The following is a 12,481-nucleotide window of genomic DNA, read 5'->3' on the forward strand; positions in this document are numbered from 1 at the left end:
TAGATCTGCTAATGTGCATTTAATCACCAAAGGACTGAAGATGTCTGGGCTTTTATTCTGTAATGTTTCTAAGACTGTGTCCATTAAATGCAAACAAAAAAGGAAGAAGTCTTGGCAGAACAGGAGAAGTGATGCACACTTGATGATCAGATCGATTTTATATATTATTCATGGCATATAGCCTAGTCCATGCTCTAGCTGTAGACAAAAACAAACGTGCAATTATTATTTTACTTAGTTCAGTATGTTACTTTCCAAACTCTGTAAAAATAAAGCAGTATTCTGTTAAATTCATGCCATTTTCTGTCATCTGGATCAGACAGACTGTGTGTATATCTAATTACCAAAACACTACAACGGAATCCAGAAGTTCTACAAAATTCAGCAGGATGAAAAGAGGTGTCTCCTTTTGTCTCCATTTCTAGACATGCTCTCCACTAATTTTGTTAAAATCTGTAACAAGAAGAATCCTACTCATTTCAAACTCCCTAGCTATAAACTGACATAGTTTTATTGATCAGATGAATTACAAAAGCAGCTCAATAGTACACACCAAATATTTGATAAACCAGGTAGTACAGGTTATACAAGTTAAGAGCTCCCAATTATAGGCTGTCTTTACATCTGGGGGTCATGAAGCAGGCCCTAACTTGGAACTTAAACATCTGTTGTTAAGAGGTGTTTACACATTAGAAACAGGATCTGACTTATTCCTCTTAATATATTTTTTCTTTTTGTTAAGACTCGAAAAGAAGTTTTTAAAAAGGTAGTATAGGGCGCCTGAGTGGCTCAGATGGTTAAGCGTCTGCCTTCTGCTAGTGTCATGATCCCAGGGTCCTGGGATTGAGACCCACATTGGGCTCCTGGCTCAGCGGGGAGCCTGCTTCTCCCTCTCCCTCTGCCTCTCCCCCTGCTCATGCTCTCTCTCTCTCTGTATCTCAAAGGAATAAATAAAATCTTTAAAAATAAAATAAATAAATAAATAAATATTAAAAATTAAAAAGGTAGTATATATTTGTTTTAAAAAGTGGAAGCGGTGTGAAGGAGAATGGATATTAAATACCTGTTTCTATGGCTTGGGCTTCGTTGGTCTTCCACTGCTCCGCTACATCATTTGCTAATGGATCATCTGGATTGGGAGCACTTAACAAAGCCTGGATCGATAGCAGAACTGTGCGGATCTGCAGTGCTGGGGACCACTTATCTATGAAGGCAACAGGCCCAGAATGATCAGCATGAAACAACAGCCCCAGAACTCCTGCATTGCATTCCCACAGACCTTCCTTTGTGGTCTTTATATAATAAGGCAAGATTACAATGTTCAGATTCTCAATACAGAATGCTTAAGAGAAAAAGGAGAAATCTTAATAGCATATATTAATAAAGGTAACACTTACCTTTCAAAATATCTAAACATATTCTTCCCAACTTGTCTACATTAGGATGATAAATTTTGGTCATGAAACGTACTTTAGGGGCTGCCATCGGGTATTCTTCTGGTAGGAATAGTTCCAGCTTAAAAGTCCCTCCCTCAAAGGGGGAATCCTGGGGGCCAGCAATGACCACATGAAAATAACGGGCGTTGCTCTCATCTGGTTCTGCTTTAATGCCAGGAACTGGTTCTGCCAGCAAACGCTGGGTTTCCTACAACAGAAAAACATGATACATTTATGAAACAAATGTCACTTTGCTAAACACCAAGTTAAAAGACTATTTACATAATCCCAATCACCTGAATGCAACTGCAAGTGAATACTGATGACATACGCTGCAACTACAAATGTCTGAAAATATGTTGATAATAAAAATTAGGCTAATGAAACGGATTTTATACTAAGGAGAGAAGTGAGGAGAGGGGAGTGGAGGAGAGAGGAGGGGAGAGAGAAGAGAAAAAAGAAAATAACACTGGGATTATCACACAGGTAAATAAAGGCAACTTACTCTGTTTAAACTCTACCAAAACCTTTAAAAAGTAAAATTAGGGGCGCCTGGCTGACTCAGTCAGCAGAGCATGCAACTCTTGGTCTTAGTGTTGTGAGTTCCAGCTGCACGTTGGGTGTGGAAATTACTTAAAAATAAAATCTTCTAATTAATTAATTTTTTAAAAAGTAAAATTAGTTCTAAAAGTCACTGAAAATCTGAATGTAGGAGGGAGGGCCAAGTGCCTAGGCACCTGAACAGAGCTAGCTAGAACTATATACAACCTTGACACCAAACACTTTAATGCTGCTCTCCAACAATCATTAGGTCTCTTTTCCATCTTTCTCCCTCTCTCCTAAATAACTATAACACTCTTCCCTCTCTCTTCAAACCTCCAGTACCTCTATCCTCACCCTCACTTTTGGCTGATGACTCTGCTTTCTATTTCACGAGAAAACAGACATGCTTCCCACTGTAGCATTTGTACCCTTCAACTGTGTACCCATGTGCTTTGCCTGTCCTCCTGTCACTGTGAAGGAAATGGCCATCAAACTCTTGGCTAAGACTGACCTCTCCTCTAAAGCACTACATCTCATCTCCTCACCTATCCACGGACATTGCCCTAGCATCTCTTTCGAAACTCTCCTGAATCATCAGTTCCCCCTCTTCACTGGATCTTTCCCCAAACTGTACAAATTTGCTGTAATTTCTCCCAGTAAGAGGAGAAAATAACCTTGACCTCACTCTCCCCCCACCCCCACCAGCTAATGCCCCACTGCTTTGCTGCTCTTTCAAAGTAATCTATACTTGATTGTCTCCAATTTTCCTCCTCCCTCCTATCTTGAACACAACTCTCCAATCAGGGTCTATCCACTAACCTGTCTGTTGAGGTCACCAGTGATTCCCACACAGTTAAATCAAATGGCCAATGCTTAATCTTCATCTTATTTGACCTAAATGTAACATCTTACCCAGCTGGTCCACCCTCCTTGCCAAACACCACCCAGCTTCCTATAGCCAAGCTCTCCTGATTCTCTTCTACTTGTCTGGCTGCAACCTCCTTGCTGGTTCCCTCCCTGACTCCCCAACACTGAAGTGTGCCAAGGCTCTGTCCTAGGGCTTCTTTATCTACACTCTTCCATAGTGATCCCATATTGCCCAATGAATCTAAATACTAAATACGCCCTGTATATGATGTCTCCCCAAATTCATATCCAGCACAGATCTCTCCCCTAGATCACGCCTCTTTTATCCATAACCACCTGTTCAACAGCTCCTCTTGAGTATCTTAATAAGCATCCCAAACTTTGCATGACTTTCCCCACCTTCAACCTGCTCTTCCCTCAAAGCCTTCTTCACCATCAAGCCATCCTTCCAATTGATCAAATCTTTTCCTTCATACCCCACCATATCTAACCTGATTGGCATATTTTGTTCACTTGAATTTCCAAATCTACTGGACTGCTTCTTACCACCCTGCGGCTACACTTCTAATCCAAGCCACCATCAGCTCTCGGCTGGCATACTGCAATAGCCTAACTTTGTTCTTCTTGCTGCTGACCTTGTTCCCCACTCCCTCTTGGGTCTGTGTTTCATGGATCTTTCAAAGTCCTTATAATGGCCCCCCAAGAAGAGGCTTTATATGATTCCCTCACTCTGGCTATTCTTAACTCATCTTCAGCTATGTTTCCCCCAATACTCCCACCCTGGCACTTTGCTCCAGCCAGATTGGCAGCTTGGTAATTTTCCAACCTGCCAGGCATACTCCTCCCTCAAAAGCTTTGCCCTCGCTTTTTTCCCCCTGAAATTTCTATCTGGTTTTCTCCCTCAGAGCTCCTAAGATCTTCATTCAAATGTGTTTTCTTAGTAAGGCCTCCATAATTGAAACTGAAAAAGCCCATTTCCACCCTATCCCACACCCTTCCTATCCCTGTTCCCCTAATTTTATCTCTACAGCACTACTAACATATTACACATCTCACTTATTTTGCTCAGAATGGAAGTGCCATAAAAGGAGATTTGTGCCTGTTTTATTTACTGCTATATCCTCAGTGTTTGGAACAGTGCCTGGCACCACAGATGTTCAATAAATACTTGCTGAATTATGAATCTATTTGATGTTACAAAGAACAAGGAATAAACTATCAGAATTGCATCTTTAACATTAAAGCAGTGTTATTCAGAGCAGGATGTGCACATCACAGGAGGAAAACAAAAGGATCCATTCAGGCATGGGAAGAAATAATCTAACTTCTATTTATAAACTTACTGTCAGCCAAAAATAGTTAACACTCAATAAAAGAAACTGACAATACCATGTGTAATTTTATATATTAGTAACATATTTTCAACATTTTGAATAGGCATGTGCAGTCGAAGTTTTAGAACACTGCTATACCTAAAGTTTTAGATATGAAGAACAATAAGAATATTGTATTTACACTGCCTTCACTTAAGAAAAATCCTACACCGGGGCACCTGGGTGGCTCAGATGGTTAAGCATCTGCCTTTGGCTCAGGTCATGATACCAGGGTCCTGGGATCGAGCCCCACATCGGGCTCCTGGCTCAGCAGGGAGTCTGCTTCTCCTTCTCTCTCTGCCTCTCTCCCTGCTCATGCTCGCTCTCTCTCTGTATCTCTGTGTCTCAAATGAATAAATAAAATCTTTAAAAAGAAAAAAAAAAAAGAAAAATCCTACACCTTACACCATTTTATTCTACAGCCTACAGGGCACATACTAAAAGAGATTTCCCTGTCATATACTGAAATAATCATAAGATGCAGATAAAAAATTAAACCCTTTTCCAAACTGTGTTAAACCCATAGCCACTTGAAGTAATGCCTTTAGTACTTTAATTAGAGACTAGTTTTTTTACTTTGTTTTAATCGTGGCAATGCAAGGGCAAATGAGAAACTGAAATGCTATAAACTACTTTCAGCAAAATGTTCTTTAGGTTCAAAGTAAAACATTTTTAGAGCATTAAAAATCCTCAAGAAGAGGGGCACCTGGGTGGCTCAGTTGATTAAGTGTCTGTCTTCAGCTTGGGTCATGATCCCAGGGTTCTGGGATCGAGCCCCCGCATTGGGCTCCCTGTCTGCTTCTCCCTCTCTGCCCCTCCCCGCCCCCAGTGTGTGTGTGCTCTCTTGCTCTCAAGCTCTCTCTTCCTCTCTCAAGTAAATAAAATCTCAAAAAAAAAAAAAAATCTCAAGAAGCAATAATGAAGCCCCCCACTGTGGAAAGTCCTCCAACATGGAATTAGAACAAAAGAGGCCAGGCTTCATTTTTAGCATCAATCAATCAATCAATCAAGATATTAAGGATCAACAGTAAGAGTAAAGGAATGAGAAAAAAACCTAGATGGTAAAATTCCTTGAATTGTGACCTCTCCTCACCTCCATCCTTCTTTTGTTTTGCCCCAGGTCTTCCTATTTTTAGAAATCCGTAAGGAGGGAGATTGGAAGGCTGGGGTCTAAGAGCCCCAAAATCCCACTCCCTGGTTACACAAAGTAGTAGCAGCTCTATTCAAGGCTATAAAAAGCTGCCAGAAGGGCCTCCAAGATCATATCCCGAAATAGCCTCAAAATTACTCTTAGAACACATTGTCAGAGATTCAGCATTCCTTCCTCATCTTCAGTTCCTCCTCAAAATAAGAGTCTTTAAGAATGTACATATTAAACATATCACATGGCCTGATCAATTTTAAGATTTAATCAGAACACATTCTAGCATAAGCTTTTAAGTGTGGAAAACCTTTTGAAACAGTTTTTATATGCTCTCAAGTTCTCATGGATTTTGATATAATGAACAGATGCATAATTATTTGACTACATGGCACTGATTTCCCAAACAAACCCATAACATAAATTATGGGAGGAAAAAAGAATAAAATCCAAACCAAATGGAACAAGTCTCACCCACAGAACTTGGGAGTCAATTTTTTTCACGAAAAAGGCAAAAGTGGGTAGGAAATAAAATCCTTCCTGCTACTACTCACACATGGTTAACTATGAAACACCTAGTTTTATATTATTCTTTGGTAGAAAGACAGTGAAGTACAGTGTGATTTCTTCAAGTCTAGAAGTAACGGGTTCAAATTCCTACTGCACTGTTTACTTAACTATTACTTTTGAGCAAATAATTTACACTGCTCTGAGTCTCAGCAGACTTATCTATATCATAATTAAGACCGCCTCTCATGCAGAGTTGCTATGAAGATCAAGAGATAATACTGCAGAAAGACTTAACAAATGAGATCACATAGGAAGGCCATAGCCATATACAACCAACTCAAAAAGAATTAAGAACAAAGCACAATAACAAATCTTAAAAATTTATTAAATAACAGTATTTGTTTTTAAAGAAAACAGAATAACCATTAGTTTCATTATGATCCTACTTGTTTAAAAGCAATCCTCCGACCCAGTCCCAGGTAGAACTGAGTTTAGGCCATACAGAACAAAAAGCACTGTAGACTATTTAGGGAATTAGTTACTAAAAAGCAGAAAAGGAAGTACATAAAAATAGAGTATGAATTTAAGTGGCAGTAAGATTAAGTCTCAAGAAAACTATCTCGTCTTACAGAGTGAGGGTAACAGTTCATGTTATAAATACCTTAAAATGGAAGTAAGTAACATCAAATTGATCTGGTCATCAATACATCTACTGGGACTTGAAAAGCAAATTCCAGGATTATACCACAGTAAACTGCAGCACTTGAGTTTGTCAACTAAATTCCATTAACTAGGTCTTGTCCCACTTTAAAGTTCAATAACAACTTGTGCTCACTATGAAGCAATGTAAGGTCTTACTATACATTTTTTAAGGCAATGAATGAATTATGTACAGTAAAATTTTAGATAATAAACAGTATTCTTAGACAAAGAGTAGCAGGGGCGCCTGGTGGCTCAGTCGGTTAAGCGTCTTGATTTTGGTTCATGATCTCAGGGTCCTGAGATCTAGCCTCAGGTCGGACTCCATGCCCAGCAGGAGTCTGCTTGAGATTCTCTCTCCCTCTGCTCCTCTCCCCCAAAGAAAAAAAGGGAGGGAGGGAGAAAAAGAGTGGCAATTTGCATATGAGAAAAGTTGATACATAATAACTTTCTATATACACCTCCAACTTATGTCTACAGCACTTAGGTTTTTCCCTATTTAGAATATTCTCTGGTGACACCTGGGTGGCGCAGTCAGCTAAGCGCCTGACTTTTGGTTTCAGCTCAGGTCGTGATCTCAGGGTCATGATATCCCTGCTCCATCAGCACTCAGCACAGTCTGCTTAAGACTCTCTTTCCCTCTCCCTCTGCCCATCACCACACCCTCTCTCACTCTCTAAAATTAAAAAAAAGAATATTCTCCGAAACACAAAAATGCAATGTATTACTAATAATGTCAATTGTCGATCTTTTAGATCATCTCACCCAAGAGCCATCTGACTATACTTGATAACACTATCAATTTTTTTGTCACAATTAGTCTTACCAAACTGAGAGATGCCTCAATGATGTCTACTCTGTCTACTCCAACCTCTGTTAACTACATCTATAAGCAATTTTAAAATATTAACAAACAGGGGCTCCTTTTTTGGGATTACTGATAAAGCAAAAGCCTATTTTTCAACTGTAAGCTACTTTACAGGCATCTACAACTTCACCATCTACAATAAGTGGGCACTAAAAAAAATGTTAACCAATATTTTTGAGTGTCATGCCCCCAACATTTTATCCATGAGCCATGTCATTTTTACTGCACAATTCTGGTCAATACAATGAATTTTAGGAATGCATAGATCTCATTATAGTAGAACGGACTATATTTATTCTGGCTGGGATTAGAAACAGAGTCAAAATTGTGCTCAATTTCCCCACTACACCACTTCCTTACAAATCATAAGGCCAGCTAGAGGTGCGTACAGCATGATAAAAATGGCTGATGAATATTTTCTCTACAGCAGTGCTGCCCAACAAAAATACAAGCTGCAAATATTAAATTTTCCGCTAGCCACATTAAAAAGTAAAAACAATTAAAATTAATATTTAACAATATATTCAAAGAGCATCATTTCAACATGTAATCAATATATAAAATTAATATTTATAATCTTTTCTCATACAAAGTCTTCAAAATCCAGTAATTTATACTTACAACACGTATCAATTCAAACTAGCCACACTGCAACTGCTCAATAGCCACATGGGGCTAGGAGCTACCATACAGGACAGTGAAACACAATACTGTTACAATCTTACTTACAGGTTGTGAAAATAATTTATTCATATAGTGAGTAAAATCTGGTAGAGAAACTTAAAAGTATCACTTTTTTCCCTTCAAAAAATTCTATTCAAATAGTAATGTCAGAATATTTGAATCACTAATAATAGGAATGTGGGTGTTATTGTTTGTTACAGTCACAAGATTGTGTTAGAAAATAATGATTTGTAGCCATTTCAAAAAAGCATAGCATGGACAAAAATTAACTGAAACAAGGCAACTGCATTAAGAAATAAGAGTCAATCCCCTCAGGAATAAATTTAATTTTTACAGTCCACACTACCCCCTAGTGGACGAAAGACATCACTTACTTATTTCAACCCCTTTTCTTCCCAAACGGCTCATAAATTATTTTACCCTAATTCACTAAGTTTTTAAAAAATGTTTACCCTAGGGGCGCCTGGGTGGCTCAGTTGGTTAAGCAACTGCCTTCAGCTCAGGTCATGGTCCTGGAGTCCCTGGATCGAGTCCCGCGTCGGGCTCCCTGCTCGGCAAGGAGTCTGCTTCGCCCTCTGACACTACCCCCTCTCATGTGCTCTCTCTCTCTCTCAAATAAATAAATAAAAATCTTTAAAAAATAAAAATAAATAAAATAAAAATGTTTACCCTAAAGTCAGATGAGAATAATGATTCTCAAGGCACACCCTCCACCTTCCTCTTTTTCTCCCTCTACTCCCACACACATAAACCTCACAATTTCCTTCTCTGAAAAGAAGGAAAAAAGGAAGGAGCCCTTTCAAAGGCTCTAGGTACCAAGGACTAAATCTTAAGATTTTAGACCAAGTATCCCTTTAATGAAAAGCTTTATTTCCAGCTGGACTGATAAGTAGCAAGAAAGTAAAGCTGACCCATGAACAACACAGGAGTTAGGGGCACCAACCCCCGGCACAGTTGAAAATCCACATATAACTTTTAACCCCCCCAAAACTTAACTACTTACTAATAGCCTACTGTTGACCAGAAGCCTTACCTGTAAGTCAATTAATACATATTTTATGTATGTACTATATACTGTATTCTTACAATAAAGTAAGCTAGAGAAAAGAACATGTTAAGAAAATGAGGGGAACCTGGGTGGCTCAGTCAGTTAAGCATCTGCCTTTGGCTCAGGTCATGATCTCCGGGTCTTAGGATGGAGCCTCAAGTCTGGCTCCCTACTCAGCAGGAAGTCTGCTTCTCCCTCTCCCTCTGCCCCCGCTTGTGCGTGCTCTCTCTCTAATAAATAAAAATCTTAAAAAAAAAAATCATAAGGAAGAGAAAATACATTTAATATCCATAATGCATTTATCAAAACAAAAAAATCCATGTACAAGTGGACTCATGTATAAGCGGACAAGCGAGCACAGTTCAAACCCGTGTTCTTTAAGGGTCAAGTGTACTCTGTATTCCACTTGAAGTAATACCCAAGAGATGGAATGGAATGACCTGGGCTACAAATCTCTAGTTTTTTTCTCAAGCCAAGACCAAATCAGTACTTCTGTTAAGTTCAGTGAAAAGGAAAAGAGACTTGGAAGCCAGGGAAGGACTTTTGAAAAGTTAAATCCAATCAACTTGTTTCTCAGGTCTGAATTAGTCTGGAAGCATCTCCCCTGTAGTTCCAGTTTCCTGGACATTAACACCACTCCTCTTACTACAGCTAGGACAGTAACGATTTGAAGATAAGAACTTCAGCGCAAATGGTGGTGATGATGTGCTAAATAAATACATGCTTGTTCAATGAATAAATGCATGCGTGCTTAGGCACCAGACAGAGCTGATAAGAAGAATTACTATACTTACTGTGTTAGTAGTGGGTAACTTCCACCCCAGGAATGGCATTTAAAATTATTCCGATCATTGACAACAGACAAAAATCTGAAAATCCTACTAACAAAGTGTGCCTCCAACAGGGAAAACTTATTAAGCTGAATTCCTTGCCTACCACCCCCAAATTCTTTTGTGTCACTAAACACATCAGGTTATACTGCAGTCTCTGTTTCTTTTCCTGCCCCCACTAGTCTGTAATTTAAATAAGGGCAGGGACTCTATGCGATTATTAAAGCACTGTGCCCAGATACACAGAGTATCGATAAAAAATCAAGTAACAATAACTGTGCCAAATAGTGACTTAAGTGCTCTACATGTATTATTAACTCAATCTTCATACCCATTTTACAAATGAGGGAAATGAGAAACTAAGACTAACCACTTACATTATAACCAAAGCTAGCAAGTGGCAGAGCCAAGATTGAAATCCAGGTAATTGGCCTCTACTCAGCTGGCTTCAGAGCCTGATTTCTTAATCTCAACGACCTATAGAAAGACAATTAACAATATGAACAGTAAATCTCAAATGTTTGGCAGGATAGTAAATAGCACAGAAGTTAAGGAAGGGCTATTTTCAGTCCTTCATAATCATGAAAAAGTGCTTCATCAAAGGGGTAAATTACTTTAAGCCATAATGTCACTTTTTTTCTTTTTTTCCTTTGGGACTGGCAACTGAAGAAGTATACAGTCTTAGTAACATAAATGAAGTAGAAAAAACTCTGCTTTATTTGATGGAAAAATTGGTATATGTCATTTTGACCTGGAATTATCCATTATATGGTAAGCCACTTTGCCTATCTCTGTTATTACATGAAACCACTATGCTCTGAAATGTTGTGACTCTGAAATATGAATTTACTAACAAATGTTTGTTTATTTTGTACATGACACTGTGGTACCAACTAATTCAAAGGAAGAATAAAAAAAAAGTCCCTTTGTCCCCCAAGAATTTATTCCACTGAGTATAAAGTACATATAAAAGTCAGTTTTTTGGGGCACCTGGGTGGCTCAGATGGTTAAGCGTCTGCCTTAGGCTCAGGTCATGATCTCCAGGTCCTGGAATAGAGCCCCATTTCAGGCACCCAGCTCAGCGGGGAGTCTGCTTCTCCCCCTGCTTGTGTTCTCTCTGTATCGCTCTCGAATTAAAAAAAAAAAAAAAAAAAAGAATTATCTTCAAGATAGTTTAAAAAAAGTCACTTTTTGAAAGATGCATTTTCAAATGGGGTATGTCAAGGTCTTAGAGAAGGTACAGGTGTGATTAGGGATACTAATCTACAGGAACAACAGGACTCGACTGGGAGCACATTATGTTCTTGCTTATTTCTAAAGACATTTCAAAAGTTTTCTGGAAAGATAACTTTACATCTCCATCTTTTTTCTACTTTTTAAAAGATTTCTAAATATTGGCATCACAGCTGAAGACAATGCCAATTACTCCTTCATAAAACACTCATGAAATTCTTTTTTTTTTTTTTTAAAGATTTTATTTATTTATTTGACAGACAGAGACACAGCGAGAGAGGGAACACAAGCAGGGGGAGTGGGAGAGGGAGAAGCAGGCTTCCCACTGAGCAGGGAGCCCAATGCGGGGCTCGATCCCAGGACCCTGGGATCATGACCTGAGCCGAAGGCAGACGTTTAACGACTGAGCCACCCAGGCACCCCCACTCATGAAATTCTTGATGGTAAAAATGTCCTCTGAGGGGCGCCTGGGTGGCTCAGTCATTAAGCGTCTGCCTTCGGTTCAGGTCATGATCCCAGGGTCCTGGGATGGAGCCCCATGTTGGGCTCCCTGCTCAGCGGGAAGCCTGCTTCTCCCTCTCCCAGTCCCCCTGCTTGTGTTCCCTCTCTTGCTGTGTCTCTGTCAAATAAATAAATAAAATCTTAAAAAAAAAAAAAATGTCCTTTGAATGCCCAGCACTATACTAGTAGACTCATGGAAGTTAACATCTCCATTCTTTTTCTTGGTTTCTGATTTGATGGATAATATAAACACTTCATTGCCTGGACTTTCTTTAGCGCCAGCTCAAAAGTTTAATATATGCCTTTACTGATCTGAGTAATGTAACTGTCCTTCAGTCTTAATGAATTCTGTGTCTTAGGAATGATGTCTTGGAACTCTGAATGAAAAGACTATCTAGCTTAGTAACACTTCATTGAGATTGCCGCTATTTATAATAAGGTCCTTAAGGCACCGTTAGCAAACCCATCAAAAAGCATTTTTAAAAAACTTGCATACTTTAGATTCTGGGAAGAAGTATATCATTTAGTAGGTGGGGGAGGGAAGGTCTTCTGTATTTATCCTGAATGAAAAGGCAATTTTTTAATTTCCTGTTTCTGTACAATGAAAACAAAATTATGAGTGATGCCTTAGCAAAAACCAGTGAACTTGTACTTTAAAAAAAAAATTCAGCATTTCAGTTAGAAATGATCTAGATTGTGGGTTTCTTTCTTAAAATTTCAACTGGTTGAAGTTGATAATTCATTTTTA

At 38.9% G+C, this 12,481-nt stretch overlaps 1 protein-coding gene across 1 annotated transcript in view; it reads right to left on the reverse strand.

Annotated features, from left to right (window-relative positions):
* UBE2N (ubiquitin conjugating enzyme E2 N) overlaps nucleotides 1-12,481 on the reverse strand; it is a 36,354-nt gene continuing 23,873 nt past the window's right edge. Inside the window, exons 2-4 of the mRNA XM_006735459.3 lie at nucleotides 1,398-1,644; nucleotides 1,064-1,204; nucleotides 1-198 (exon numbers count right to left, since the gene is read on the reverse strand). Of these exons, the coding sequence (XP_006735522.1) occupies nucleotides 158-198; nucleotides 1,064-1,204; nucleotides 1,398-1,644 (429 nt within the window). The 3' untranslated portion in view covers nucleotides 1-157. The remainder of the gene's footprint in view (nucleotides 199-1,063; nucleotides 1,205-1,397; nucleotides 1,645-12,481) is intronic.

Source organism: Leptonychotes weddellii, chromosome 5, assembly GCF_054177405.1.
Source record: "Leptonychotes weddellii isolate Sample4059 chromosome 5, ASM5417740v2, whole genome shotgun sequence".
Lineage (NCBI taxonomy): Eukaryota > Metazoa > Chordata > Mammalia > Carnivora > Phocidae > Leptonychotes > Leptonychotes weddellii.